The 27,946-nt window shown below is 47.3% G+C and overlaps 2 protein-coding genes across 4 annotated transcripts; both read left to right on the top strand.

The window, feature by feature from the left end:
- Positions 1 to 1,595: 1,595 nt before the first annotated feature.
- Positions 1,596 to 10,013, top strand: PRKRIP1 (PRKR interacting protein 1). The gene is made up of 6 exons (XM_071575203.1): positions 1,596 to 1,737; positions 2,885 to 2,963; positions 4,367 to 4,467; positions 5,233 to 5,318; positions 6,890 to 6,957; positions 9,272 to 10,013. The coding sequence occupies exons 1-6, from the start codon at positions 1,618 to 1,620 to the stop codon at positions 9,385 to 9,387; spliced, it is 570 nt and encodes a 189-aa protein (XP_071431304.1). The 5' UTR covers positions 1,596 to 1,617; the 3' UTR covers positions 9,388 to 10,013.
- A 2,762-nt stretch (positions 10,014 to 12,775) lies between these two features.
- ORAI2 (ORAI calcium release-activated calcium modulator 2) lies at positions 12,776 to 27,426 on the top strand. 3 transcript variants are annotated; one of them, XM_071575330.1, is made up of 4 exons: positions 12,776 to 12,934; positions 14,570 to 14,615; positions 16,738 to 16,978; positions 22,375 to 27,426. In XM_071575330.1, exons 3-4 carry the CDS (start codon positions 16,751 to 16,753, stop codon positions 22,918 to 22,920), a joined length of 774 nt encoding a protein of 257 aa, XP_071431431.1. In that variant the 5' UTR covers positions 12,776 to 12,934; positions 14,570 to 14,615; positions 16,738 to 16,750; the 3' UTR covers positions 22,921 to 27,426. The 3 variants fall into 3 exon arrangements, with proteins under 3 accessions (XP_071431431.1, XP_071431430.1, XP_071431429.1); XM_071575329.1 differs by having other exon boundaries at positions 12,776 to 13,024; XM_071575328.1 differs by having other exon boundaries at positions 12,776 to 13,038.
- The last annotated feature ends 520 nt before the right edge of the window (positions 27,427 to 27,946 follow it).

Raw genomic sequence — 27,946 nt, 5'->3', positions numbered from 1 at the left:
CACTGAATTTTCACCCTCCTCGGAGCTCAGCTGAGCCCGGAGCTTGGATAGAGCGTGGCAGATGCCGGAGCTGCCTCGCTAATGGGTCTCCTCGGGGACAGACTGCACTCCTGCAGCCTGGAGAACGTGCTTGGGGGGACAGGGGACATCAGAGCTCGGCAAACGCAGCTTTGCAGGGAGCAGGACACAGCTGGGACATGGGGGAAATGATGCAGGGGACAACTTGTATCTGAGAGTGTCCCTGAGTATCTGAAGGAGGGTGTCAGAGGATGGAGCCAGGGGCTTCTCAGTGGTGCTGAGCAGTAGGATGAGAGTCAACTGGGGCACAGGCTGTTCCACCTGAACACGAGATACAGACCTGTTGGAGTGAGTCCAGGGGATGCCACCAGGATGATTAGAGGGATGGAGCATCTCTCCTACAAGGAAAGGCTGAGAGAACTGGGATTGGTCAGCCTGGAAACAAGGAAGGCTTCAGGGTGACCTAATTGTGGCCTTGCAGTACTCAAAGGGAGCCAACAAGATGGAGGGGGACTTTTTACCAGGGCATAGAGTGACAGGACAAGGGGGAATGGCTTCATGCTGACAGAGGGCTGGGTTAGATGGGATATTGAGAAGAAATTCTTCCCTGTGAGGGTGGCGAGGCCCTGGCACAGGTTGCCCAGAGAAGCTGTGGCTGCCTCATCTCTAGAAGTGTCCAAGGCCAGGTTGAACAGGGCTTGGAACAAATTGGGACAGTGGAAGGTGTCCCTGCCCATGGCAGGGAGTTGGAATGAGACAAGCTTTGAGGTTCCTTCCAGCTCCTTCTGTGATGCTGTGAGGAACAACTTCACTGGGTGGGTGATCAAGCACTGCCAAAGATTGCATAGGGAGGGTGTGGGGGCTCGCTCAAAAGCCCTTCAGACACAGCCCAGGGGACCCTGCTGGAGCTGGGCATTGGAATGGGTGACCCCAGGGGTCCCTTCTGACCCAAACCCTCATGGTGTGACTGTGCCCTCACAGAATCCTGCTGAGGGGGCAGAGCACTGCAAGAGCTGCCCGGGGAGACCATGGAATCTCCCTCTCCAGAGACATTTCAAACCCACCTGGATGCGTTCCTGTGTCACCTGCTCTGCGTGACTCTGCCTTAGGACTGGACTGGATGATCTCCAGAGGACATTCCAACCACACAATTCCAAGATTCTCTAAACCATCATTCTGTGGCTTTGTGCCTTTGGCCCCCACTCAGGCCGCAGGGCACCGACATCAGAATTTCTTCACAGAAGGTGTTGTTAAACACTGCAACGGGCTGCGCAGGGCAGTGGTGGAATCACCATGCCTGGAGACGTCTAAGGAAAGGACGTGGCCCTTAGCGCTCTGGTCTGGTTGACAACGTGGTGTTAGGTCCCAGGCTGGGATCTCAGAGGTGTTTTAGAACTCTACTGAATTAGTGATTCTGTGATTCCGTGTTTCTGCTGGCGGCCCGAAGAGCCGGCCCGGCCCGGCCCGGCCCGGCCCGGCCCTGCCCTGCCCTGCCCCGTGTCCCTCAGGCCGCGCTCCCTCAGCCAGGCCCGCCATGACGGGCCGCGCGCGTCGCGTGCTCTGACGTCACGGGGGGCGGGGCGCGGCCAGGGCTGGAACATGGCGGCGCCCTCGGCCCCGCGGCCGCCGCGGCCCCGCAAGGAGCCACAGCCGCTCGTCATCCCGCGCAGCGCGGCCGAGGAGCAGCGCCTCCGCCTCGAGCGACTCATGAGGAACCCGGTGAGGGCACCCGCCGGGACGCGGAGGGGCCGGGAGGGCAGAGGGAAAACAGGACCCCCGCCCCACTCCATCCCCGGGGTCCGGGAGGGCTGAGGGACACCAGGACCGCCCCCACCCCATCCCTCAGGGACATCCAGACTCCCCACCCCATCCCTGGAGTCCGTATGGGCAGAGGGACACCGGGACCCCCCCACCGCATCCGTGGGATCCGTGAGGGACACCGGGACCCCCATACCCAATCCCTCAGGGACGCCGAGACCCCCACTGCGTCTCCCGGGACCGTGAAGAAAGAGGGAACGACACCCCGTTCCCGGCGTCTGTGAGGAGAGAGGGGTCTGACCGCCGCTTCCTCCTTCACGATTCCATGAGGGGAGACAGATGGACAGATCGCCTTCCCCGTCCTCCTCCCCGGGTCCTCCAGGGGAAAGGGACCGACCCCCCACACACACACAGAGGCGCTGGGTTGCCATGAGAGCAAAGGACCTTTTCTGAGGCTCTGTGAGGGGAGAGACCCTTCTCTGGGAACCCAGGGGCAGAACTGGGCCCCTCAGTGCTCTGCCCGCTGCTTTTAAAGCAGGGGAGTGTGACCCCCGTTCCTCTGTCTGGGTGTTTTGGTCCCTTCCTAAGGTGGTGTTTGCCAGGAGGAGACTCTCCCCCCTGCACTGTGTGTGCTGGAGCAGCCTGAGTGTCCCTGCACTGCATTCTTCCTCTGACCTTGCACCATGTGTTCTCCCTCCCCTGCTCTTCCCTGTCCTCTAGATCTGGCATGGAAGGTGCACAAATGCCTTTCATCACTTCCCAGGCTACTGGTAGTGGGAGTAGACTCAGTTCCCGCGAGTGCTTGGAGGTGCTGACATTCCTCCACCTAGTTCCCACACTGAAAAGAAGCACACACACTCCTAATCCTCCTGGGGTTTGTTGACCTGCAGGCCTGAATGTGAGGGACAGAGAGGATTCCTTCTGATTCTCCTCTTCTGCCTGCTCCTGATCCCTGTGCATGAAGAAATGGCTGCAGCTGTGCTCCTTCTGAGATCTGTCAGCTGATGGAAGAGGCTCTTGTCAGACATATCCCGCCTTTCAACAATGTGTTAAAATTGCAGACTTTGCTCCTAGAAGATACTGATGGCTGGTTGGTTTGTTCTTGCAGGAAAAGACTGTACCAATTCCTGAAAAACTGAATGAATGGGCACCACGGCCTCCCCCGGAGTTCGTTAGAGATGTGATGGGTAAAGATTCTGCTCTTCAGATAACTCTGGGGTCAGCCACATCTAACTTAGAAAAGTGTTTGACAGGGGAGGACAGAGATGGTTTTCTGTTGCTCATTTTGCTGGGGAAAAGAGGTGTGAAATGTGCTTCGAGAGTTGCTTTTTCAAGTTTTATTTTGGATCTCAGGTTCCACTTTTCTGCTGGTAGTCAGAATGCAAAGTGAACAAAGCCTGTGGCACTGCAGCACGTGGGCTGCCTGCAGTGCAATAAGCTGCTGCTCTGGTGATGACAAGTAAATGATGATAAGTAAATCTGTCTTTTCCACGGATCTGAGAGTGCTCTGGAAGTTTACAGTTAAAAAGTCCTTCTCCTGGCTGCTTTGAGCCTGGATCTCAGGCTGTGAGAAGCAGCAGGTGTGGTTCTGTGTGGTCAGGCTGGCAGCCATGCAAGGGCCCTGACCCAAGGGTTCTGCATGCACTTTATTTTTACCTGCAGGGATCAAATAGAGTAGTTCTGGTATAAACTGTGTCTGCATGTAGAAGTTCTGTCTTTCTTTGGGACCTTCATCCTTTCTCGAGGTTGACTTGTTCTTATTTCAGAATAATTAATCTTGGGCTGAAGATTTCATACACTTCAGAATAAACTCTTCTGTTTATTGTAATTCCCTCATGGTTCTCTCAAATAGCTTTGCTGTGTGCTTGAGTCGAATTGTCTTGTTTTTCTGGGAGCACCTGATGTACTGGGATTCTGCTGGGATCAAGAGCACCCCTGTTGGTCCCAGCTGCTGTGTTTTAATTAGGTGTCTTCTCTGAGACTTGTATTCCTGTGCTTTGCCTTGAGAAGTGGTTCAGGAGACAGAGGAAGAGAATGGAGAGTGAAGCTGAAAGCTCCTGTGAGACTTCAACATGCAGGCTGATGCCAGGAAGAGAGAGCTGTAGGGATTTCATTTATGAAGAAACAGTCAGAAGCTGTCAGTGGTATCTGTCTGGTGTGGGAAAGTACAGCATGATGGGGTTTATCTCCTTTCTGTTGACCTTTATTTTTTGTATGAGATGCTGAAGATCAGTCAGATTCAGTCTCAGCAGGACGTTTTCACTCACCTCTGCCTATAAGAGAATGGGGAGTGCATTTGATCTCTAATTCTTTGCCTGTCTTGATGTGCTAAGACTGGGCTCTCCAGAGGAGTAATCAAGCAGTAGGACCTGCAGTGATCCACAAGTGTGTGGGTTTGCAGCTCACTTTGGCTTTTAGTTCTGAGTGGTTTGAGCTTATATAAAACTGTGACACACTTTGTGGTGCTGGTGGATTTTCATCTTACAGCACCCTTTCATGCATCCCATCCCTCAGCATCTAGCTGTAGACATTTGTGAGCACCAAATATGCTTTCTTTCCTTAAGAATGCATTAACTCTTCTCTGTTGTAGGTTCCAGTGCTGGAGCTGGGAGTGGGGAATTCCACGTGTACCGGCATCTCCGGCGGCGAGAGTACCAGAGGCAAGATTTCATGGATGCCATGGCTGAGAAGGTCAGCACAACTCTTTATAATTCCCCTCACCCCCCAATATTTGGTGTTCATTGCAAATCTGTGTTTTCTTTGAAAGTCATGCACAAATGGTTCCATTCAGAGCCACCCCTTGTCAGAGGAATCTGTAGGAGTGTGTGATACGTGGCGTCTGTGTCAGTACCGAAACATTTGGTGCTTTGTGTCAGACATGCTCCATCTCTGGTGTTCCCTGGGGTCCCAGCACACAGTACAACACGTCAATGTGTGTGTTCTCAGGTTGGCTTGAAAAATGCTTTAAAAACTAGAAATCCCTGATATTGTCACTGTCTTGCACAGACAGAATCAAGGCTAGTGCATGTGCACAGAGTTGAGATGTTTCTTTTAAGTCTTGGTTGAGTTGAGTGGCCCCTCTCTCAGAGCACATTATTGTTATTCTCTCTCTTGGCCAAGATGAGTCCTTTGATCCACAGGTTAATGTTTATGTCTCCAATTATTCATTTACTTTTACTGAAACATTCATTAAGGCAGAAGCCCAGCCTTCCTCACCTGTTCTGGTGAGGACTCTTCCCTCTGAAGGTTTCAATGTTTGGCTCAGGCTGCAGGTGAAAAGTGCTGTCTGTGCAGGAGTCGTCCCTCAGACATGGCTTTGTATAAAGAAACCAGACAAAATCTGGCAGAGCTCCCTTCTGTATTTTGCTAAGAGATTTCTCCCTAAAAGGACATGACTTTTCAAAGAAGTATTTTAATTTAGATTGTGACCAAAGTATGACATGTGATCAATTACAGCAAAGACTAGATGAGGAATTCCAGAAGAAACTGGAGAGGAATAAGATGGTTGCAGAAGAGCAAACAGCAAAACGCAGAAGGAAGCGGTAAGGGCAGATTTTTCCCAGGAGGCTTGACATGGAAACCCTCACACCCTGTGCCTCATCTGTAGCTGCATGTTTTGGATAAATGCTGTCATTCTGTGTCTGCATCTATCAGCTGGGAAGTCTGGCCTTGGAAATTAAATTTGTCAGTGTCATTATTTGGTTTTTAGAGGTAGCTGTCAACCTGACAAGCTTTGCTGACATGGTTTCTTCTCTGCCATCAGTGGCAGGGTAACTTTGGACTGGTTGAGCTGCTTTTGCTGACACCGTGGTCTTGACTGCAACGTGCCTTACTGCATATTTGTTGTAACAATGTCAGGAAAGGTTTGTGTGTATATCTGGCTTAAATTAATATCTGAATCACTTGCTGCTTAATGGGCAGGGCACCTCATTGAAATGGCTGGCAGGTCGAGTCTAGTAAGTTAGGTGGAAATATTAAATATTAAATCCACCTTATCTTAAATGCTAGACACAGTGAAACAGTTGCAAGACTGATGCTCTCAAGAAATAGCGTGAACATTGTAGTGCAGTGATACAGGCATTTAAATCCCACTGTTTTTATCCACCATACATTTCAGGAATAGCAGGATATTGTGGATTGGCTCTTTTACAGTGTCTGACCCTGAGCAGCCTCTCCCTTGCTGCTTTGCATCCTGTGGCTGAGAATTGCTGTGGAAAGGCCTGTGCAAAGTGACTCACTGGCAATATTAACACAAAAGTGCACAACACAAACACTGTTGCCATCTTAGTTTAATTTAATGCAGTCCAACAGATGGCCAGCAAGTCAGATCTGGCCTGCTGCCTCTTCCCTGGCTGAGAGGGAGAACAACTGTTCAACAGCAGATGCTGCCTAAACACTAACACCTCCCTGTCCCCCTTCTACAGTCTAAGGGTGTAGGACCCAAGTGGCTTTGCCCTGTGGGGGCCCCTCTGATTTCCTTCACCACCCTTCTCTTCTGTCCTGACCTAACACTACCTGGATCTCTGTTTCAAGAGAATTTGTTTATTGGTGGTGAGAGGAACATGAACCCCAGGCTGCTCTGCTTGTGTTTGACATTAACTTGCCTGGTTGCCTTTGCTGGGCAAACAGAACTCCAAGCATCCAATATCCTGAGGAAGTGCAGCCAAAAAGGAAGGTCAAAGCATACTGCACTAATTTTTTTATTTTTTTTATTAAAGTATATGTTACTGGTGATATTTTCCCCCCAGTGTTCAGTTCCAGCAGTCTGGGTTTTGACACAATTTTCTCTTTTTGTAAATTAGATTAGGTAGATAAAATGTAGGGGCAATTTCTTTTTGTTCTATCTGTGTTCTTGGAGATCTTGTGTATCACAGAGCTTGGGTTGCAGTGCTGTCATGGAAGACTAAAAAAATCCATTAGACTAAAAACAACATAGGAAAGTTTCTGTTGATCATGTGCAAGTTTACTTTTGATGCATTTTCAGTTAAGGCCAAATTTAAATTGAACTTCTCTTCTGAAATCAGCTTTTCCAATATATCTTTTTTAGTGTATGAATGTGCAGAAGCTTTACAATGGAGGATTTGTCAGAAGTGGTTTTTTCTTTGCTTTACAGCCAGAAGTTAAAAGAGAAGAAACTGCAGGCTAAGAAAAATAAACTTGAACAAAAGAAGCAAGAAAAAGGTCAGTGAAATTTAGTTTTCTTTTCTCAAGACTCAGTTCTGTTCCCTAATTGAAGCCTAGAGGGGTTTGTTCCACCCCCCACCCCAAGCAATCTCAATACATGGATTGAAGCCTGAGCCTTAATCTTGTTATTTTAGCTAATGTTTCAAAATCCTCTTTGAAAGCCATCTATGTTGAGATTTAATCTTACAAATACCTTGGCTGTTTGTGAATATTTTCCCTGTATTAGGGGAAACTTTGGACAGCAAACATTGGAATCCGATTTGGTTGTTTGTGGATGTTTTGCCCCAGCTATTCTTACAAACTGCAGATTTAGAACATCATCTGCTCAAAAAAGCCAGTATTGTTCAAGGCTGTGCTTTTTTATGTATATTTTGAATGTGTATGGAGAAAACATGTGGAAAAAACTGCACAGCTTGGGCAGCAAGAAACTGAGTTACAATTTGGTGTGTAAGAAATGGAGCCACCTTGATGCCATCTGTTCCACACGACTATTTTATTTGCATAGAAATAAACATGGAAAACCTGATGCCTCTGTTCTCCTGCAGTCCTGAAAATTAATGTTCAGCAATGTCAGTGTAGCTGTTTGCTCAAACTTTTGCATATTGTTGCTTCTTTTCAGTGGGTATATTTTAGCTTACTCTTTCAAATAGTTGTCCTTTGTGGATTAGCACACTCACTGCAGTAATTCTTAAAGTTACAGCAGTTTCTGGTGTTTCTGCTGGAACAGTGACTTGTCTGTCAGTTCTACCTTAATTCTGCTTTGCTTTTCAGAATTGGATCTGTTTCAGCTGAACCACTGCCAGCCTCCCATGTAAACACAGGAGGACAAATTACTTGTTAGGTTAATTTTACTTGTGACAGCAAGTGAATGTAGCACAGTAGATTTTTTTTGGTGCTTTGTTTTCTTTCTGTTTTTTTTTAAGCTACTCATTTATGAATTGTAACTAGGAGGAGGATTTCAGTATGAGTCAACATACTTTTGTTCATTTTGTGTGAACAGAACAGAATACCCATCCCTTTAGGGAGTGGCTGGGAGAGAGGAGAGCCGGATCAGGGACTGGCACTGCCGTGTACCAGTTGTGGGGCTGGAGTGGTTTTGTTTGGCACAAGTTCCTGAAGCACAGAATGCAACCCCTCCTGCTTTTATAACAGCTCTTAACTCTTCACAGTTTATGCTTCTCTATGTAAAATAATAATAATAGTAGTACTACTAATGATGATAATATCAGGGGAGATAGAAGCCCCTGACAGCCATTTTTAGCCTACTGAGAACAGCCTTTTCTGTTTCTAGTTTTGTCTGCCCTGGGTTGAGATCTAAGAGTTTTTCCAAATTAATTGAAGTATATTCATTGTATGGGGTAGGCAAACATTTATCTTCTGATTTGGGTGAATAAATAAAACCTCTGAATTTCCATCTTCCACCTTTGCTGTAGTAAATACATTAACAGTAAGGGCTGGCAGTGAATCAGGTCAGCTGTTAAAGTTGCATAATTATACAAACCCCTAATAAAAAATGGAAGTTCAGAACTTCACCACGCGGTGGCATCAGACCACCAGTCCTAAATCCTGCTTGTCAGGACATGAGCTCAGCGTGACTGGGCCTCAGGAACACTAAAGAGCAGAACAAGTTAGATTCCAGTCCCACTTTATGCTGTACCTCATTTTCATGACTGGTTGTTTAATTCCTAGTAAGTGTTTTCTTATCTTTTAGCAGATTTCACGAGTTTTCTGTGACCCTTGTTAATTTTAGGCATATCTTAATGAGTTCCTGTACTTGCAGTATGGCAAACAGGCTGTAAAAGTTTAGGGCACCTTGTGGAGTTTCTGTGAACTTGGATAGGTATAGGAATATACTCAGTCTTGTCCATGGCTTCCCAGGGTTCTGTAACAGTGCTCTGTGATCCTTGAAAGCTCATGCCAACCTGCAGAGGTGAGATTGGGAATGAGCTAATCCATCACCTCAGTGTTTGATTACCTCTGTTTGAAGAAATAATGTTCTGTAGGAGGTGGAGTTGATGCACTTGGTAACATTGGAGGTAAGGGAATATTTCTCCAAGGGAGAATTTGATATTCTGAGCTCCCTGTTGCTTGGTAGAATTGATATAACTTGATACATGTTTCCTGAAAATCTGTGCCAGTCTAGTTGTGAGATGTTTAACAAGGAAAACACAAGGGAGTATGTTACCCATCCATGGTAATTAGCATGACCTAGTACACGTTTCCTTAGCACCTGAGACTGTTTTGTTGTGAAATGCTTGACAAGGAAGGCAGGTGGGAGCACCTTATGGATTGATGCTCTTTGTGTTTGTAGAACCTGATCAATCTCAAGAGCAGGTCAGCAGCGAGGATGACGAAGAGGATAGCAAGGAGGAGGAAGAGAAGGAAGATGACGCTGAAGAGCCAAGCTTTGTGATGGGAAGAGGATGAGGCCTTTCAGGGACAGCTGGAAACACTGTTCATTGCTTTATATCCAGGAGCATGAAAGCCTTTCATCTCAGCCAAGCAGAACCCATTGGCCGTACGTTACATCTGCTTAACGAGGAATGGCCTTCACGTCACAGGCCCGAGAGATAATGATAGAGAAATGCCAAATAAGAGATTTTTTTCTTGATTGCTTGTATAACTGCTGTGCAGTCTGCTCTAAGTTTGCTCTAAAGAGTCAGCCATAAGTCTCTGTGACCCTAGAGTTCTTTCTAAAATGGCCCAGAGTGTTTTTCTGTCTGAAAGCTAAAACATATCCATTACCATTTAAGGGAAATATTACTGTGAAGGCTACGTATTCTACTTATGTCGGAGCTGGTAGCAGTGGGATACATGAATCTAAGGGAAGAGTTCAACCTAAAGTAGAAAAGTGGTCTGTAGCCAGACTCTCCTGCACTGTGAGTGTTCTGAATTTGGGGTTTTGTATGGGGTCATCTCTAACCCAAAGAAACCAGTTTATGTTGCTAGACAAGTTCTATAGATTTTTAATCGGGATCCCTTTTTTATTGCTAAAACTTTTCCCTATTGCTTTTCTTCCATGTTTTTTAAATTAATAAAAGGGATGTGTTGGATTGTTCTGTCTTCTATTTTTTGTTTTTGAGAGAGGATTTCAGTAAAATAAAGAGATGCTTGCAGGGCTGCAGGAAAGGACAAAGAGATCGAGTGATTTGGCACACATGAAAGTACAGAAAAGGTGTTAGCTGCATGTCACTTACTTTTTGCTTTTGGATTGGAACAATGTGTTTTCCCAAAGATTATGTCTGTAAAGCCTCCAAATCCTGTGGCAAAAAGGCTTGGAATGGAATTGTTCCGCTTGTGTTCAGCTTCATGTCATGACACCTGCCTTTCTCTCTGCTTGAGCTCTCTGCTTTGCACTTTGGATTCCCCAGGAGGAATCATAACATCTATATATACATTTACTTACTGGTGCTTAAATGAAAAGCATATGCAGTGGTGGTTTTACTTGTAACTTTGGTTGTTGTCTTTTCAGTCCATCTTTAATTAGAAGTGCCTGCTGGCTTTCAGACATGCTCATCCCAGAGCCTTGCATCCAGAATGTGGTGCTACTTCTTCTTAAGCCTTGGTTAATGCCAAATTATTTTAAGCAAAAACAGTAAAAAGGGAGAATCTCTTTTTAGATTTAGCCTTTGTTGAACAGTGCTGCCAGAAATCCTGCATTTTGTCTGAGCTGGCTTTATGTAATGGCTTCTCAGTGGTATTCCCGTGGTGGCTGGGAAGCAGATGTGATCAAATGCAAGTGATGTTTGTGTTTAGTTCCCCTGTACATACCCAAAGACTTTAGAGCTGGATAACTTCTGACCTGCAAGGTCCATATCCCAGCTGCCCTCCCCCAGGTTAGAGGTCTGCATGGAACTGTTTTCTGCTCAGTTCCCACAGAGGCAGGTTCTTCAGCACAAGTTGTGGCAGTGTTTTATTCCTGAGTGCTTCAGATGCAGGGTGGATGTTCTGCAGCTGGCATTTTTCCTGTGGAGAGATGAGTGATGAGCATTGCTTCCCTTGGATCCCCCTCAGGGCAGGCAAACCCTGTGGATAATGTGTTGTGGGACAAGCTGTAACAATATGGTGGTTTTTATGGACAGAGAAGAACTGAAAGTCTCACAAATAAAGATGTTCTGCCTCTGAGCTTGTCAGGCTTTTGGATTAAGTCCTATTCTGCATTAAATAGAGCAGGTGTTGCTGCATGAGAACACGCTTCTTTCAGCTGTGAGGAAGATGGACTCAAGTTTGTCTTGGTGATTGAACAAATTCAGGTTGTGTGGCCTCTTCCTGCCTCCTTAAGACGCCATCCTTACTCGTGCTGAATTATTCATGCTCTGCATTGTGTAGGAATGCCGAGTTTGTAGGTGAAATCCATAAACAGCAAACAACATGTTGGTGAAGGTGGGATCTGCCTCACGGTCTGTCTCGCTGGGGTGGCTGAGTGTAGCAGTAGGAGCTGTATTGGTAGGTGGTGCTGTGAATTCCAAAAAATACTCTGCCATGTTGTGGTTGTTCCCGGCAGTACGAGCTCGTTGAGAATACAAAGCACTTCAAAGGGAGATTCGAAGGGTTGTTCTTTGTTAAGACAAAATGCAGGTACTCTGTGACCTGAAAACGTGAAAACATCAGCCATGGAGTAGAAAAAGGGAAGTGCTCGCGTGTGTAGTAAAATGAGGAACAATTCTACAACTGCTTCCTCTTGCAAATAGGGCACTAACAAAGCAGTAAATAAAGGCTTAAAACTGCCCAGGAGTTTGACCTGCTCACATTAAATTCTTGTTCTGGATTCTTTTCTAGAGGAGACCCTCTCCTTTCTCTGACAGAGGTTAATCTTCAGGGGTTAAAGTTTGCTCTGTTCCATTTCTACACGTGTTCGTGCAAGCGTGGGACCCCGAGAGACAGCAGTGTTAGTGCTGAAACCGAGCAGGGGTGTTCCTGATCTCAGAGGTGAAAAGCACACTTTGGGATAACAAATCTGTCTCTTTATTACGTTTTTAGGAAATGTTTTCCTGTCTCTTCCCTCCCCCAGGGAAAAGGGAGTTCAGGATGATGGGATTACCCTGTGATAAAAAGGTGACCCATTGTGCTGGCTCTCGGCATAATCTTTATCTCGTTTCCAGGGAAGGAACTCCCTCTTTCCCGTAAGGCTGTCCCTGTCCTTTTGATGGGTTTATACAGGATTTCCTGCTGAGTCAATAGAGGAGGAGTGCAGGGAGATAACAGCCGGGATTCCAGGGCGCCTGTGCTCAGCCAGAGGAGGTTGCAGCCCGGTGGAAGAGGCAGAGCAGCGCTGCCTTTTGACTTATGTAAGTGGCGACTTTTTGCTGTATAATTAACAATTGTAATAAAAGCACATTTGCATCCCATCGCACCAATACCTTCTCTGTGCCAAGATTTAGAGATAACGCAAGCCCCAGACCCCTCAACATCTTTACCAGTGCGGGATTTCCAGCCCGACCAAGCCTTCAGAGCCCCTCATTTTTATCCCCTGCCAGACGCACGTTCACAGCGGAGCGCTGCGGCGCCCGGGACCCCACCCGGCTGCGGGACGGGCTCCGTGCGGCGGGGATGCCCCTCCTCTGTGACCGCTGAGCATCCCCCGAGAGGGGAGACCCCCAGGGCCCTCCAGCACCCCCCGGGGGTGCGGGGTGAGGGTTGGGGGGCGGCCCCGGGGCGGGGGTGGGGGGGGTGGGGGGGTGGGTGTTGGAGGGACGGGCGGGGGTCGCGCCCCAGGCCCCGCCCCCGCGGGGGCGTGGCCTGCCCGCAGCGCGGCCCAATGGGCGAGCGGTCACGTGCAGGGGGCGTGGCGGCGCAGCCCCCCGTTTCCTGCGGGTCACGTGGCCGGTGCCCGGCGTTGCCGTGGCAGCGGCGGAGGCGGCTCCGGCTCCTGATCCCGGTCCCCGCTCCGGCTCCAGCTCCAGCTCCAGCTCCGGCTCTCCCGCTCCCGGCAGCGATCCCGGGGCTCCCGGCCCGGCCCCCGGACAGCAGCGCGGTGAGCCACGACCCGTCCCCGCGGAGCCGCATCCCGCCGGGGGAGGAGGCTCGTTCGCAGCGGGGCCCGCGCTGTGGGGCATCTCCGCCGGTGTGTTTGCAGAGGTGGGAGCAGCTCCTGCCCGCGGTGCTCCGGGAGGACGGGGTTTCATCCTGCTCACCGTGCTGCGGGGGGGAGTTGGTCTTATCCTGCCTGAATGGGGAATCCCTCGCCCGGGATGGTGGGGAGGGGTACGCGCCTCATCCTGCCCAGCCGCGGGCTGTCCCCTGCCCAGGGTGGTGGGGGTGAGAGGGAAGGGTCCGCTGTGGGCAGAGAGGGGGGTCCCATCCTGCCTGGCTGTTCTTTGTAGGTCCCTTGGGATGCAGAGGGCAGGCCAGCTCCCGGGGGATGTGTCCGGACAGGGATCCTCTGGCTGGGGGTGCTGTAGGGGAAACACCTCCAGCCCAGGGTGCTTTTGGAAAAGGGGATCGAGGGACTGGGTCCCATCCTGCCTGAGGAGATGTGTGGGATCCTTGGGATGCTGGATAGGGATCCAGTGGTAGAAGGTCACGTCCTACCTAGGGGGGATCTGCCCAGGTTGCCTTTGGAGGAGAAGTTTCTACCTCTGAGTGGGTGTTACTCTGGCCTGGGGGATCCCGTGTCTGAGGGTGCTGTTGGAGGGGAGATCCTCACTGTGCAGGCTCACATCCTGCCTGGGATGTGCTGAGGATAGCTGGGAAGGAGAGGAGAAATCCCCTGCTCAGGCCACCCTGTGAGTAGGATCCCAGCTATGGTGATGGGGTGAGGGATCACATCCTGCTTGGGAGGTGATCCTGCTCCCATTCCCACCTGCCTGGGTGCTGTGACACCCCAGGGGTGCTGCTGGGAGACCCCGAGCCTGAAGAGAACATAGGAAGGGGTTTCCCATAGCAAAGAGGGCCTGAGCTCATGGAACAGGAGTAGCAGGGCCCGGGGTTTGGCTGCCCATGGCCTGTGGGGACTTGGACAATGTTACACAGGGAAGAAAAGTACTGGATCAAACCCACTGACCAGTCTGGGGGTGTGGGGCAGGAACCCGGGTCTCAGGATGGGGCTGGCATCCCAAAACCAGGCAGAGAAGCTGCCAGTGCTGCTGAGACACATCTGCATATCTCTGGTGCATGCCCTGGTGGCATTGGCTTCGTTCCCTGCTGTGGAGAAATCCCTGCACGTGTGCTTGCAGCAGGGCAGCTGAGATGTGAGGCATGACAAAGGCTTTCCCTGGGGCAGGTTATTGAGATCAGTGTGAGGGAGCAATTACAGGGAGCTTTCTGTCTTGCCACTGTGAGATGAAGTGGGGCCAGATGCATCAGTGGTGCAGTGGAAGTGAGTGAAGATGCAGCTGGGATGGACTTTGCCAGAGCTGGCAGAGGGAAAAAGGTCTCCTGGGAAAGTCCTCGTTTTCCATCCAAAACTTGGCAGCCCTGTGCAGTAAAACCCTGTAGGACAGTTATTTCTGTAAGAGCAAGTGTCCTAAACCTTTAACTTTGCAAGGCAGGAATGTGAAATCTCCAGAACAGCCCACCCCTGATGCAAGATAACTGTCTGAAAAGTATTTCCAGAGTAAAACTGCTTCAGGTACAGTGCATGAAAACCACTTCTTTTGTTGTGTTTCAGCCCTTGGAGTGCTCCACCCAGTCCCTCCATGCCCATAGCCAGCAAGGTGAGTTTGACATCCTGGTACTGCTGGTTTGGAGTTTTGTGTTTATGGGGTTTATTCTGAAGTTGTTTACTTATCTGAGAACATCTCTCGAGCTGCTCCAGAGTAAAAATTCATCCTTGTGGTATTTTTAGCTTATTTTTCTAATGAAAGAAGCAGATGTGATTGGGTACTTTTGCCCTCTCTCTGTAACCTCTGAATTCGTTTGTCTTTTCCATGGAATTTGTCCCAGGGGTCAAAGCTTCCTACATAAAAAGTTCCTACTTAATTTGTGAAAATAAATGGCAGAGTAGAGGCCATCACTGTACCAGCTGGGGACAAAGTCAGTAAATTCCCTCCATGCTATACATTGCAGAGTCCACACAGGATGTTGTCACAGGAAACAGCTTTATAATTTTACTGCTCACAGACTGTTTCTGTCTCCAATCCTCCCAGGAGGCTTTTTTCTTCTGTAAAATAGAAGATTCTTGCCTTTTCTGGAAACACAGAGCAAGCAGGAAGGTTTGTCCCTGATATTCTCTTCTTGTTGTTGTTGTCTGAATATTATTTTATATGCTTTTTTCTTTCTTTTTTATAAGTATTTTGAAAACTGCTGAGCAGATCAGGAGCCATCCTGGACTCCCCCATGGGCTGTAATGGAGGCCTTGTCATAAACTGCCTGGGAATCATCTTGTGCTCTTGCTGCCATTCTTATTATGTCTGAAGGGACTGGAACCTGAAAGCCCCCCCGTGTTCAAGAGGGACACTCTTGCAGCCTGCACTGCTTTGTTTGCTGCTGCAGTGTAATCTTGTCTGAAACAGCATTCTGCCCTTTTAGTGACCATGTTCAGAGCTGTGGGCAGTTGATGTCCTTTTGATCTTTGCCACTTCTTCAAATCTCACAGCAGCCATGGCTTTATTAGCTGTCCCCATGCGGCCCCTGTAGTGGGAAGCTGGGGGGTGTGAGAGTGAGCAGCAAGGTGTCTGTGACCTTGAGATGTGGTGCTGAGACTAATTAGTACCACACCAGGTGTGATTCTGGGCAGGCATCTCCTCCTAGGAGCTGGGGAGTATTTTTTGGTCAGAAGGTGCAGCTCTGGTGTTGGTAGTTGAGTTGTGAGTGCGGGGATTAATTAGAAAGTCACGTTTTCCATTCTTTGGAAGGCTGAGTTAAATATCTAGTTTCAGGTGTTTGTCAGAGTTGAGAATTTTTCGCTCAAAACATTCCATGGATCCTGTTCTGTCTCCGTGGATGGCACAGAGGGCAGCAGCCTGGTGATGTGGTGGTGTAAGAGGGGTGGTTTGGACCCCACACTTCTCTCTGTGGTATTCACCACCTGAAACAGTCTTGTTGCCTTCATACATTTCTCAGCGTAATCTCTTGAATCTGAAGATGATGAAATTTCCTGAAAGCAGCTCACTTTTCCTCTTGGAATTGTCTTTTCCCTTCCCCATGCTCAGAGCCACTGGTGGAAGTAAGGGAGCAGGTTTCTTGGTCGGATGTGGCTGATAAATGGAGTGTGAGCAGTTCAGGAAATTGAACTTCCCACTGTAGAAGTTTTGGAAGTTCATTTTTTAACCCTACACAGCAGTCAGCTCTGTGTCTGCTGGGGGAGAAAACTGTGCCCATCTAAAATGAGCCATGAGGAGCAATGGTTTAACTGACTAAAACTGGTTTCCAAGCATGGAGCAAAAAGTGACTCCCTGAATTGGTGTTACTCTGATACTCTAAGGAGAGGCATTTGGAGCCAGTCTGTGCTGCACTGGGAAATGAACTGTCAGCTTGAAACAAAATGGTAAGATGGGAGCCCTATTGCCAAAGTGTCTTCACCTAAAACAGTTTTTTAATTAGCAAGGAGGAATTAGAGGGCAAAGTCAAGGTGCCAGCTCTGAAATGAAAAGCCAGATGCTGTGCAGCCTTCCTGAATTCCTGCTGGAGTAGTTTCTGAGTTTAGCTGTGTAATCTTTCCTAGTTTTCACAGTAATTTTTGGCAATTATGGATGGTCCTTTCCGAGTCCTGTGCCTTGCAAGTGTGATTGCATTTATTCCGTCATTTCCCACTAAGAACAACTTTGTTCAGCTGTAGCTTTCCCAGTAGTTGATGCTCATTCTGTCTGCCTGAACGTCTCTGTGTTATTCCCTCAGCAATTTCCTCATCATGAGTTCTGAATTGAACGTTCCAGTGGATCCCTCCACCCCTGCTTGCTGCTCTGAGCCTGGCACAAAGGGCATGGATTACCGGGACTGGGTCCGGCGCAGTTACCTGGAACTGGTCACATCAAACCACCACTCTGTTCAAGCCCTTTCCTGGAGAAAATTGTACCTGAGCCGAGCCAAACTGAAAGCTTCCAGCAGAACCTCTGCTCTGCTCTCTGGATTTGCAATGGTATGTGTGTTTTATGGCTTTCTGAATCATGAAGGTTTGGCTCTCTAAAATCATCTATTAATCAGTGTTTTCCTCCTGGAAAGAGGCAGGAAAACTGTTGTTTCTTGAAGAGGCAGGAGGCATCTGCCTTGACTGCTACTGGAAGGGTTGAGGATGGCTGTATCAAGGCACCACTGGTACATGAGCTATCTAAGACAACCCACACACTCCCAAGACAGCCCTTTAAAAATACTGATCCTCTACCTGCAAGTGTTCCACCAGCATTGCTAAACAACCCAGGACCTGAACTCTGCTTTGGTCCTGAGGCCATTCATACCTTCCTGCTTTTACATGAGGTTGCTCACAGGCATGGAGCTCTTCAGGCCCCTGTGGTTGCCGTGGTCCTGAACTTTATTTTAATTTCTGTGTGTGTTTTCTCAGGTCACGGTGTCTAAAATAAGGTGGAGGTTGGGCCACAGTCTGCCAAAGTGAAGTTTGCGTAGCGTGATCAGGGAGATCGTGTTATACACTGAGGTGTGAGAAGAGGCCCTGAGCCTCAGACCTCGTGTCAGAGGGCTCTGTAGCCTGAAGGGAGCCAAACCCAGTATATTTTTGTCAGTGCTGTCTATTGGAAGTAATCCCTGGTGCTTGCTTTCTGCTGTGCTGCACTTGGGTGTTATCTGGAAGCTATTTGCATAGGTCAAAACCATGTCAGGAGTAAGCAAATAAACAAGATAGAGACAGTTTGGTCCAGTGCTCAGACTTGTTCAAGCTGTGTTGTTAACAAAAAACAGCTGTGCTGTGTCAGTGTGAGCCCCTTCATCTCCCTTCTGCTTCTTTCTTCCTGGGAGTGAGAATTGAAACCAGTCTGGGGGAGGTTTTCTGCCCAGGAAATGGGCAGGTCTGGCTGTTCCTGAGGTCTGTCAGCAGAGGGGCAGAGGGCAGTGCCTGGTGCGTGGGATGCAATGTGAAGATGTTGCAGCTCAGAAGCTGTGGGGGGAAGACAGATCTTTCCAGATAGCCTTTCTTGTTTTATTTTAGCTTTTTCTGCTGCTTTTTCCTCTCCCAGTCCCCCAGACCATGAATCATCCATAACATTTCAACAGTCTGGGATGACAAAGTTGGTCACCCAAAGTGGAGCTGGGTTGGAGGGTTCAGTGGGAGCAGGCTGGAGTGAGAGAGGGTGCTCAGAGGGGTTAGGATTCCTCTCCACTCATTGTCTGCATGCAAGAGATGTTCATAAAAGCTTTTCACAAAGCCTGTGTTGGTTGTTAACCAAACTTGTGTGCTGCAAGGGCAGAAGGTCCCTTCTTTTGAGAAAGCTGGATGCTTTCCTGTAGACTTCTTTCATTCAGGAGTTTTCTTGCTGTAAAAAGCCTCTTATTTGCTTGCCCCATGTGCCTCTGGTTACTGGAGTTCTGTGTGAGTCATTTGTGACCATTCTCTTTAACCTGATTATTACATTAATATTTTGTATCATTGTGGATTGATCTACCAGTGTGGTCACATGAGCTGGGCTGTGCTATCACTGGGACTTGGGGGCTTGCAGCCCAGCCACCCTGCAAGGCATTGAAAACAAAGCATGCCTTCTCAACTCACACAACAGAAAGTTCCTGAAAGTCCTTGGCAAACACACATTGGTTTTGTATTCTGTTTAAACTGTTTAAAATGCAAGTCAGATAAACACACAGGTCTAAGAAGTGTTAGTTATGATCGCCAGCCTAACTTAAGAAGTACACCTGAAATCAGTAACTGTAAGACACAGAATCTCTTGCCATAAGGAATTCTGTTGATTAGCAAGCTTTTTCCCAGCTGATTGGATCTTCCTGTGAAAGCTGGGGTATTTGTTCCTACGGGTTATTTCTCCTCTGGTAATTTGGCATGCAGGTATTTAGTACACGGATGTTTACTCTCCTAAGAGCACCTATTTGGCTATTGATGAAAGAAGAGAAGGTACTTAGAGAGAAGTATGTGGAGACGTGGCACTTGGGGACATGGTTTAGTGGTGGACTTGGCAGTGCTGGGGGAATAGTTGGACTCGACTATCTCGAAGGTCTTTTCCAAGTTAAACGATTCTGAGATTCTATGAAATAGTTTCCCCAAAGCCTTGAGTGCATTTAACTATGTAAACAAATGTCATTCAAGGCTATTGCTTTATTTACTTCCCTGTCGGTGTGTTTGATTTAAGCCAGTTCCATATTGGCTGAAAATTACTGCGAGCTGATGGATATTTAATCAACAGCCCATGGCTTTGATCCAGCTCCTTCTGGATGGGCTGCAGGATAATGCAAACCTTCCTCGTTACCATCCCTGGTATTTCTGGCAGAGAGCTGGGCAGATCAGGAGGATGTGGGTCATTCCAATGCCAGTTCTGCTTCAAGTTGGGTTGTAGGATGACTGCATTCACCCCGAGGAGCCTCCAGAGAAAGGAAATTTAAAGGGAGCTTAGGAAACCTCCTCAATAATTTTCCTAATGGAAATAAGAGCTATTACTGCTAATCCATCTTCTCAATACTTGTCCAGTTGCTACAGGATATATATCTGATTAAAAGAAAAACAAAACAAAACTCCTAACAGATCTGCTGGAGTGATTTTTACAGTCTAGCAAACCATCTGTGTGAATGTGTCATGGTTTATGGTAAGCCATTTGTCATCCTTTTCCCTGTTATTATCTGTCCTGGTCTAAATTTCTCAAGATAAGTATCATCCTTGTTGTGGATAATTGGGGCTATACTTGTTACTGGTCTAAACCCCACCATCGTTGAATGTAATTTAATTGCAGTTTAATTCTAAAATGTTCTGAGCACTTGGTCCTGTGAGCCTGGAGTTCAACAGTGGGATTCCCAAGCTTCAAATTAGGCCTATGCTGAAATATTCCATGGCTTGGCAATGCTCAGCCTTGCATAGTTGCTTCTGGGAAGAGGTTAAAATAAAGGGTGCTGTTGCATGGAAGAGTATAATTGTATCAAACGTGTCATATTAATAGTTTTACAGACTAGGCAGCATTTTTAATGATTTTTAAATAGGTTATGTCAACTTGTCCTCTTTCTCTTATCCCGGTCAGGGAATGACATGACAGTCTGTGTAAAGCAATAAGAGCTCACTCACCTTTTCAGCACTTGTTTGGATTAAATGAACTGGTTTTCTGCCTTGCTGCCCTGTCTGGATTGTTGATGTTTTCCCCTGAAATACCTCTTACTGAGCCATCAGTCAGTGTTAAAAATTCATCACATTGCACAGCTGACGCCAGCCCTGGGGAATAGGTTAGTCTGGGAGGAAACAACCAATTAGCTGGAAAGTGCTGCTCCCGTGAAGGATAACAAGCAGAAATTGATATGTTGACATCACCCAGGCTTTCAGCTTTAATATAAAGCTATAAATTGGACATGCAGGTACAATTCCCATTCAGCTGGCTGAATACCATGTCTCTGGGAATTACAGCACCCATTAATGAACAATGTACCTGCAGCTTTTCCTGGCTGATGGGGTGTGACTGGCAACTACAGCACTGTACAAATTCATTGTACATGGAGAATAAGTCTGATCTCCTCCCTCTCGAATCAATAGAAGGGGAACTGCAAAGGGAACATGGACAAGGCGGTGTGAAATGTGTTTTAATTAAATTGACCTTGCAATAGATAGTGGGGCCAATCCTGTGTTAATATTTTCTTTACAATACAACAGGAACTGCTCTAAACTGCAAACAGGAACCTATAAAAACAAACAAACAAAAAGGTAAAACCCCCATATGTTCATAATCAGGACAAAAGGCTGGGGATATCCAAGAACTGTCACAATATTTTTGGTATCTCTACAATCCTAAATAGTTGCTGAAGGTGTAAATCTGGATTTGTAGAGATTGACCATTTGCCACATGTTATATCTGGTTTGCTACTAAATGTGTTCAGACTTGACTGTGATCCCCTCATTCAGACTGCTGATAATTTCAGAGTAAATGCAGCTAAGGCAGCAGTCATGCCAACTGGTTGCCATTCCCTTTAATTCTTTTTCAGGGCTTCCAACAGGGAGAACATAAGTGTACCCCTAATCTTCCAATGCCTAAATAATATTATTAACAAGTAATGCCAGAGTGAGTGCTGCAGGTGATTATACAGAGCCCGAAATGGCTGCTCAGGGGGTGTCTCATGTGAAGTCTGGATAAAGTAATTGCGAGTCAGTTCTGCAAAATCCTTCTGTGTCCCTGAACTGAACTGCCTGTTCAGACTTTGCCTTGTCATGATGGTCTTGAGAGGTACTGCCTTGAGGTGAGACCCCAGGCATGGTTTGTTTCCATGTAGCTGTGCCTTGCTGGAGTGGCAGGTCACCTGGGGTCACCAGAGGTTTTGCCTGCTGCCAGGAGAGTCAATATCTCTGCAAATCATGAAGTGCAGCTGCAGATTCAAGCCAGCTGTTAGAGAGGAATGTTTGATAGTCTTGTCCACTGCTTTTGTGGCTTCTTATAGTAAAAATAGTTTGTGTAGTGCTTTCAGGGCTGCCACCACACAGAAGTACTGTTTTACTTCACATGTAGCTTAAGTAATTGTACAAATTCTTATGCTAAACCAGTTGACAGGACTACTGTACTAGGCCTCCAGTTCTGATCTCAGAAGAGCCTCCTGTTCTCTTGCACATGTTCTGCTTCTTGAGCTTTATTTGATTAAAGAAAAAATAACTTTAGGGACCTGCTGTACAATAGCTCTTGTTTTGGGAAGGAGACTCCTCTCTGAGTTGCTGAGCACACCCATGAGCCAGTAGCTGTCCATTTCTGCTGAGTGTATCAGTAAGTTATTATCTCTCAAGGGAGAAATTTGAGGATATAAATAACTTGTATCTGGGCATATTTTTAATAAAAACAAATGTAAACTGTTCTAAGAATAGAAGGCAGCTATTTTAACTATGGGCTAACTTAAACTGTAGAGTTCTTGTGTGCTTCCCATGAGGGGCAGTGAAACCTGGCTGGCCACAGGCCAGAGGAGCTGCTCCGTTTTGCTTTTCTTTACTCACCCAAAGCTGAAACTTCCTGCGCTGCAGCCGCGAGTGAGGAGCGGAAGGAGAAGGTGTGAGGGGTGGAGGGGCTCTCAGGCTGTCAGCTGCCTCCCAGCCCCACGTGTCATCTAATGGGTTCCTTCTGTTGTGTGTTGGGGTTGATGCAGCTCGTATGGCTCGTGGTTGGAAGGAGAGACGTGTTATTTCAGAAAATGACGGTGCAGAAATGTGTGCCTGAGCCTCAGAAAGGCCAAGGCACAGTCTGTGTGGGGAACAGCAGTGATCCTTCCAGGCTGCCGTTCCAAAAAGCACTTGAGTGTGTACTTGACCTTAGGTGCTCTTCCTGAATAAAGATGCTTTCCTGGGCGGAAGCCTTGAAAAGAGGAGAAACCAGCAGCTGTTGATGAGCTCTTTGTTCCTTCCCCTGCCAGGTTGCCATGGTGGAAGTGCAGCTGGAGGTGCAGTACAAGTACCCCCAGATGCTGCTGATCGCCTTCAGTGCCTGCACGACGGTGCTCGTGGCAGTTCATCTCTTTGCCCTGCTCATCAGCACCTGCATTCTGCCCAACGTGGAAGCCGTGAGCAACATCCACAACCTGAACTCCATCAGCGAGTCCCCCCACGAGCGCATGCACCCCTACATCGAGCTGGCCTGGGGCTTCTCCACCGTCCTGGGAATCCTCCTTTTCCTTGCAGAAGTCGTGCTCCTGTGCTGGATAAAATTCCTGCCTGTGGGCTCCATCCTGAAAAACGAGACCACCAACGCAGAGAAGCCCAGCAGCCATGCAGGGTGGCAGTCAGCACTGGTCTCCACCATCATCATGGTCCCAGTGGGTCTGATTTTTGTCGTCTTCACCATTCACTTCTACCGCTCCTTGGTGAGGCACAAAACGGAGCGGCACAACCGGGAGATCGAGGAGCTCCACAAACTGAAAGTGCAGTTGGATGGGCATGACAGAGGCATGCAGGTGGTGTGACAGAGCTGCACACCCACCCGTGGGGCTCAGCAGGACACCCGGTTTGCTCCTTGGTGAGACGCACCAGTGACGGATTGTCTTGAGGCTTCACTATGTAAATGCTAATTGCCTGCCATTTCTAGCTGTGGGTTCTAGTGCTGTTCACATGCTGGGGTCTCTGGCCTGATTCTGGTCCTACACACTTGGTATTTAAGTCAACACTGCCTTGGAGTTCAAGGTCAAAACTTTACCTATCTTAACAGGTAGCCAAAAGTCTGTATTTTTTTACAAATGCAATATTCTGTTGCCAAAAGTAAAACTGTGTCAGCTTCCAAAAAGCCAGTGTGTGTGTGTGTGTCTGTGTGTGTGTGTGTCTGTGTGTGTGTCTCTGTGTGTGTGTCTCTGTGTGTGTGTGTGTGTGTGTGTGTGTCTGTGTGTGTGTGTGTCTGTGTGTGTGTCTCTGTGTGTGTGTGTGTGTGTCTGTGTGTGTGTGTGTCTGTGTTGTGTGTCTGTGTCTGTGTCTGTGTGTGTAGGACCTGTCTTGTGTGTCAGAACTCCCTGGCTGTCAGTGCAGCCACAATTAACTGGCAGCTCATTTCTGGAGCAGGGCTGGTTAATGTGTGTACCTGCAGCTGACTCAAGGACATCCAGGAAAGCACAACAGAAACTGAGAGTGTTGATCACCATTGTTCCAAAGCAAGTATTCCATAAATACATAACCAGAAAGAAATCAGCCTTAGCTTTTTTGTTCTTTTCTTGCTATTCTTTACTATATTTTTACAGCTGGAAAGGTAGAATTTTGAATTGCAGGAGGCTGGAAAGTTCTCTGGTACTTTTTGCAGTAGCATCTGTCACTTTAGATTGAATGAGTGCCAAGATCATGTGTTTTTTCCCAACAAGAGGCAAGAGTGCCCAGGGAAGGCTTACAGGTGTTTTAGTTTTAACAAGGACATTCTTAAAACAGAACAGTGACAGGGAATTTAATGAGACAAAACTTTGAAGGACTAGCAAAGCGAGTTTCAAGGAGGAAAGGAGTGACAGCAAATATTGCTCAAAACTGTTGCTGTGTCTTCATTCATACATTGCTGTGATGCCTTTTGCCTGTTTTGCCTGAGAGAACAAGCCCAGTACTGTGCATTTCATCATTTGGCTTTTTTTAATTGGCTGTAGCATTTTTTCTGTCAGAAATGAATGCTTCTTTCTGCCTCCACCAAGGCAGGCAACTCCTGTGGTGGAACCTGGAGCTGCACTGGCAAGCCTGATGGAGCTGGATGTGGCAGGAATGCTGTGTGCCATTAAAGAGCTTTCCATTTCCTTTGAGCTCATTTCTTTTTTCAGCAGCTGAGACAATGACACTTGCACGTTTGTGTCGCTTAGCAAGGGGAGCCTGTAAATTCTGTAGCATCCTTGTGGGTGAAAACTTCTGTAAAAAAAAAAAGAATTTTTTGATTTGTGGTAACTTTGTGGAGGGAAAAGAGTGTTTTGCAATCGTCAGCTCTTTGAAGGGAAAGTAAGGCTTTCTGCCACATCAGGCTGCAAGAAGCATAAGCACATTTTCTTGGCCCTGATCCTGTGCTGATTTCTTCCTCTGCACTCAAAAACTGCAGTTTCAGAGTCTCTGAGGCCTTATAGGTTTCTGAAATCATTAAGGATGTTTATAATGTTCTATTTAACCCTAGTCCCTTATTCCACTGGGAACTGAGAAATCTAATGGCAGTGTATTATTACATGTCAGCTTCCCAGAATGGAGAGGACAGGCAAACCCCAGGGCAGCAGGGTGAGACTCTCCCATATTCCTCTCTGGCAAGGGCCTTGGGAAACCAACTCTCATCTCTCTTGTTTACATGTGAATGTGAGCATTGCTGAACAAGTTGCTTAGCACTGTGTCTGTGGCTTTCATCTGCTGTTCTTGCTGCAGTTGGCATGTACCATATTGGCTGATGTGCAGCAAAGAAAATCGTCTTTGTGTGCTAAATGACTAATCTGTACTCCTGTGCATATGCAAAAAAATAAGGAGTGTCCTCCAGGAAGTGGGTGGTCCTGAAATTCATGCAAACTCCCCAGGAATCTGCCCTCTCTCCCTCCTCTTTTTACCATAATAAAAATGAAAGGTTTATACAACAAAATCAAGAGTTGAGTTTTCTGCCAAGTATTACATGTGTGGGCTCTTCCACCGACAGAATTTCTGTTGTGAGGCCAGAGCCAGACCAGATGAATCTCTCATCTGTACTTTGCACTCTCTCTTAACATCAGTAATAATAGGGCCTTGTGTACTGAGGAGCTCAGGAGGTTGTTGAGGAAAGCACTGAGCCATTTTTGCAGTTTAAAAAGTTTCCCCATGTGCATACAATGCTGTGAAAGCAATACAGCTCTTTGGAAAGAGCCAATTAATTCATTTCGTTTTTTGCAAGTATAATAAACTTTGGCAAATGTAGAAATGCAGCAGAAACTGTGCTTTGATTTTGTAGAATAACAAGGCTTGGTGGGATTGGATTCAAGATCAGTCTCAAGGCAGAACATCTATGACTGGAGCGGGATCGCGTTACTCCAGCAGGGAGTCTGAGGTATGGTTTGGGATGGTGTCCCAGGGGCAAATGTACTTAAACCAGAATAATAACATGCTTTCCCATCTTTGCTTGCAGCTCTGTTTCTTGTGTCTCTCTGGGCACTGAGTTCTCCCTTCCATGAACAGCCTATGGGAGTATTTTTGTTCTTTGGTATCTGGGATCTCTCCGGGTTTCCCTTTGTGCTGTAACTCCTCTCCTTTCTCAACAGCAGCATTTGCTTTTCTAGCTCCTCTCTCTCTTCAACTTGTTTACATTTTCACCTCTATTGGGTCCAGACTTTTGCAGGCAGGTTACCTGTGGTACCAGCCATAGCAGTTCATCCACAGAGGAAGGATTAGGGATGTTGTAGTTGTCCAGGTGGGTGTTTCTGTGCTACAGCACCAAAGAGTCCTCCTTGCTCCTGCTGTTGCCCATGGCTGTCAGCAGGATTGCCATCAGCAGAGCATGAAGATGCCAGCCTTTCCACACTGTCATTGCTGTCCCAGCAGGGCTGTCATGTCTGGATTTGTCTGTCCTGTGCTGTCATCTCTCTGTCCATTCCTGCAGTGTTTGTCATTCCTGGAGTGTCCTAAGTTTTGTGTGGCTCCATTCTTGCAATTCCTGCACAGAGATACTTCTCCTAAAGGTTCCACCCTCATCTGGGGACAGGATCTCCCCTGATGTGTGTGTTGGTTTTCTGTACCAGCCTTGGGCTGCTGCACCCTGGGGTGGCTGTTCCCAATTCTTAGTCCCCTTGGGCTGTGACTCACCGGACCAGTTATTACCTTATTTGGGCCATTTCTCTAATTTTTGCACAGAGGCTTAGCACAGGGACAGCCACAATCTCACTCCAGAGTCCTGAGTCTTCCTCCAGACTATTTTGCACAGGTTTTGCCCAACAGAAAAATGCCTGGGCAGACTCCAGCACTGCAGTCATGCTGGCTGCTCACCCTGCAGCAGGGAAGGAGCTATCAAAGACAAGAGTACAGCCCTACTTTGTATCATTCCCAGGCACCTGCCTTGGTTTAGGAAGCAATTCCTCTCTCTCATTCCCTTGTTAGCAGGAGTAAAGGCAGTGAGAGCTGGAAGGAGCTGTCAGAGCTGGAGCAGTGTCGGGTTCTCCCTGTGCTGTGTTTAGTGGCAGCTCTCACTCTGTGAGCTCCCTATTTTTAACATCACCCCAGGGCAGGCCTGGCTCCCGTTGTTTCAGTGGATATGTGACTCTCAGGGAGACTTTATGACCAGGAGAGATGGAGCAGTGTTGGGTTTGACTGCCCATGTGACAGATGAAAGCGATCCTGTGCGAGAGCCGTGGGTGGAGCGGGCGCTGCCGTAAGCGCTCAGATATGTGGAAGTGTTTATAGAGAGCACAGGGGTGGCTGCAGCTGCAGAGTGAACATCCTTCCTGGCTCTGGGATGTGGGGATGGGCAAGCCCAGCTTGCCTGAGGGCACCTGCACTGGGCTCAGGAGTGGAGGTGCTCCCCTTGCCTTTTGTAATGTGCTTTCTCTGCCTTCAAACAAACAGCAAAAGGGTTTGGATTTTCCCTGCTGCTGTAGCTTCTTAATCTTCTAAATCTCATTGCATCTCCTTTTAAGACAGCTTCCTCAACACCCCTCCCCTCCAGGCTGCAATCTCAAATTCAGCTCCCGGCAGGGCTGGGCCAGAGGGGTCATTTTCTGATTAACTCACAGGCTCTCTTCTCTGCACCCTCTCAAAGCAGCTCCAGTAATTGAAATCGACTGTCTGGGTTTGGAGAGAATTCCCCTGAATCCCTGTGTGTCTGAGTGGGAGCTTTCCTTCTGCCCAGGGTTGTGACAGCAGTGAGTGCTAAGAGGGAAAAAAAATCTGTATTTTAGCTTTGCCTATTCTTGTTTTATGTCTGCATGAACAATATTTAATGTAGGGCAATGAATGTATCTCAGTTATTGTCCAGCTGTATGAGAGAAACTGGATAAACTTGCTGAGTTTTATGCTTGTTACCGATTTCAGACTGATTTTTTGATAAGGCAGCTCAAGTCCTCCAGCATCCTCTGTGGGTTTTAAAAAAATCCTTGGTCAGATATTATCCTTCTTTTAACATACATGAGTAGATAACAATTAGATGTGTTTCCTCTTAATGAGGGTCTGGGTCTTGGCACATGTTTTACAAGGAGGTTAAAAAGATATTCAAGGAGATGAACAGCTGTGAGAGGAACTCATATAACAGGAAGACCATTAAAGTTTCTCTTATATTAATAATACCAGCTTAGTGGACAAAATTACTTTTAAGAGCTCATTAATTAAGATTAAAACCTCTTTCTAGTTTTCTCAGATTCCTATGATACTTGACAGTCAAATTCTTAATGTTTTTTAACTGCAAAACACGGTTTTCTGACTTTTTTTTGTTTTGTTTTCTGACTTTTTAGGAGAGAATGTGTATGAAGTTTTAAAAAGTAACACTGAACAGATGGGTGTAATTGCATTTTGATCTAAGGGTGATGCCCAAGAGGGTGTTTAAAA

The sequence above is a fragment of the Pithys albifrons genome, chromosome 21 (assembly GCF_047495875.1).
Source record: "Pithys albifrons albifrons isolate INPA30051 chromosome 21, PitAlb_v1, whole genome shotgun sequence".
Classification (NCBI taxonomy): Eukaryota; Metazoa; Chordata; class Aves; order Passeriformes; family Thamnophilidae; genus Pithys; species Pithys albifrons.
Note: the sequence above shows the minus strand (reverse complement) of the source record. Positions and strands in the feature narration are given on the sequence as shown.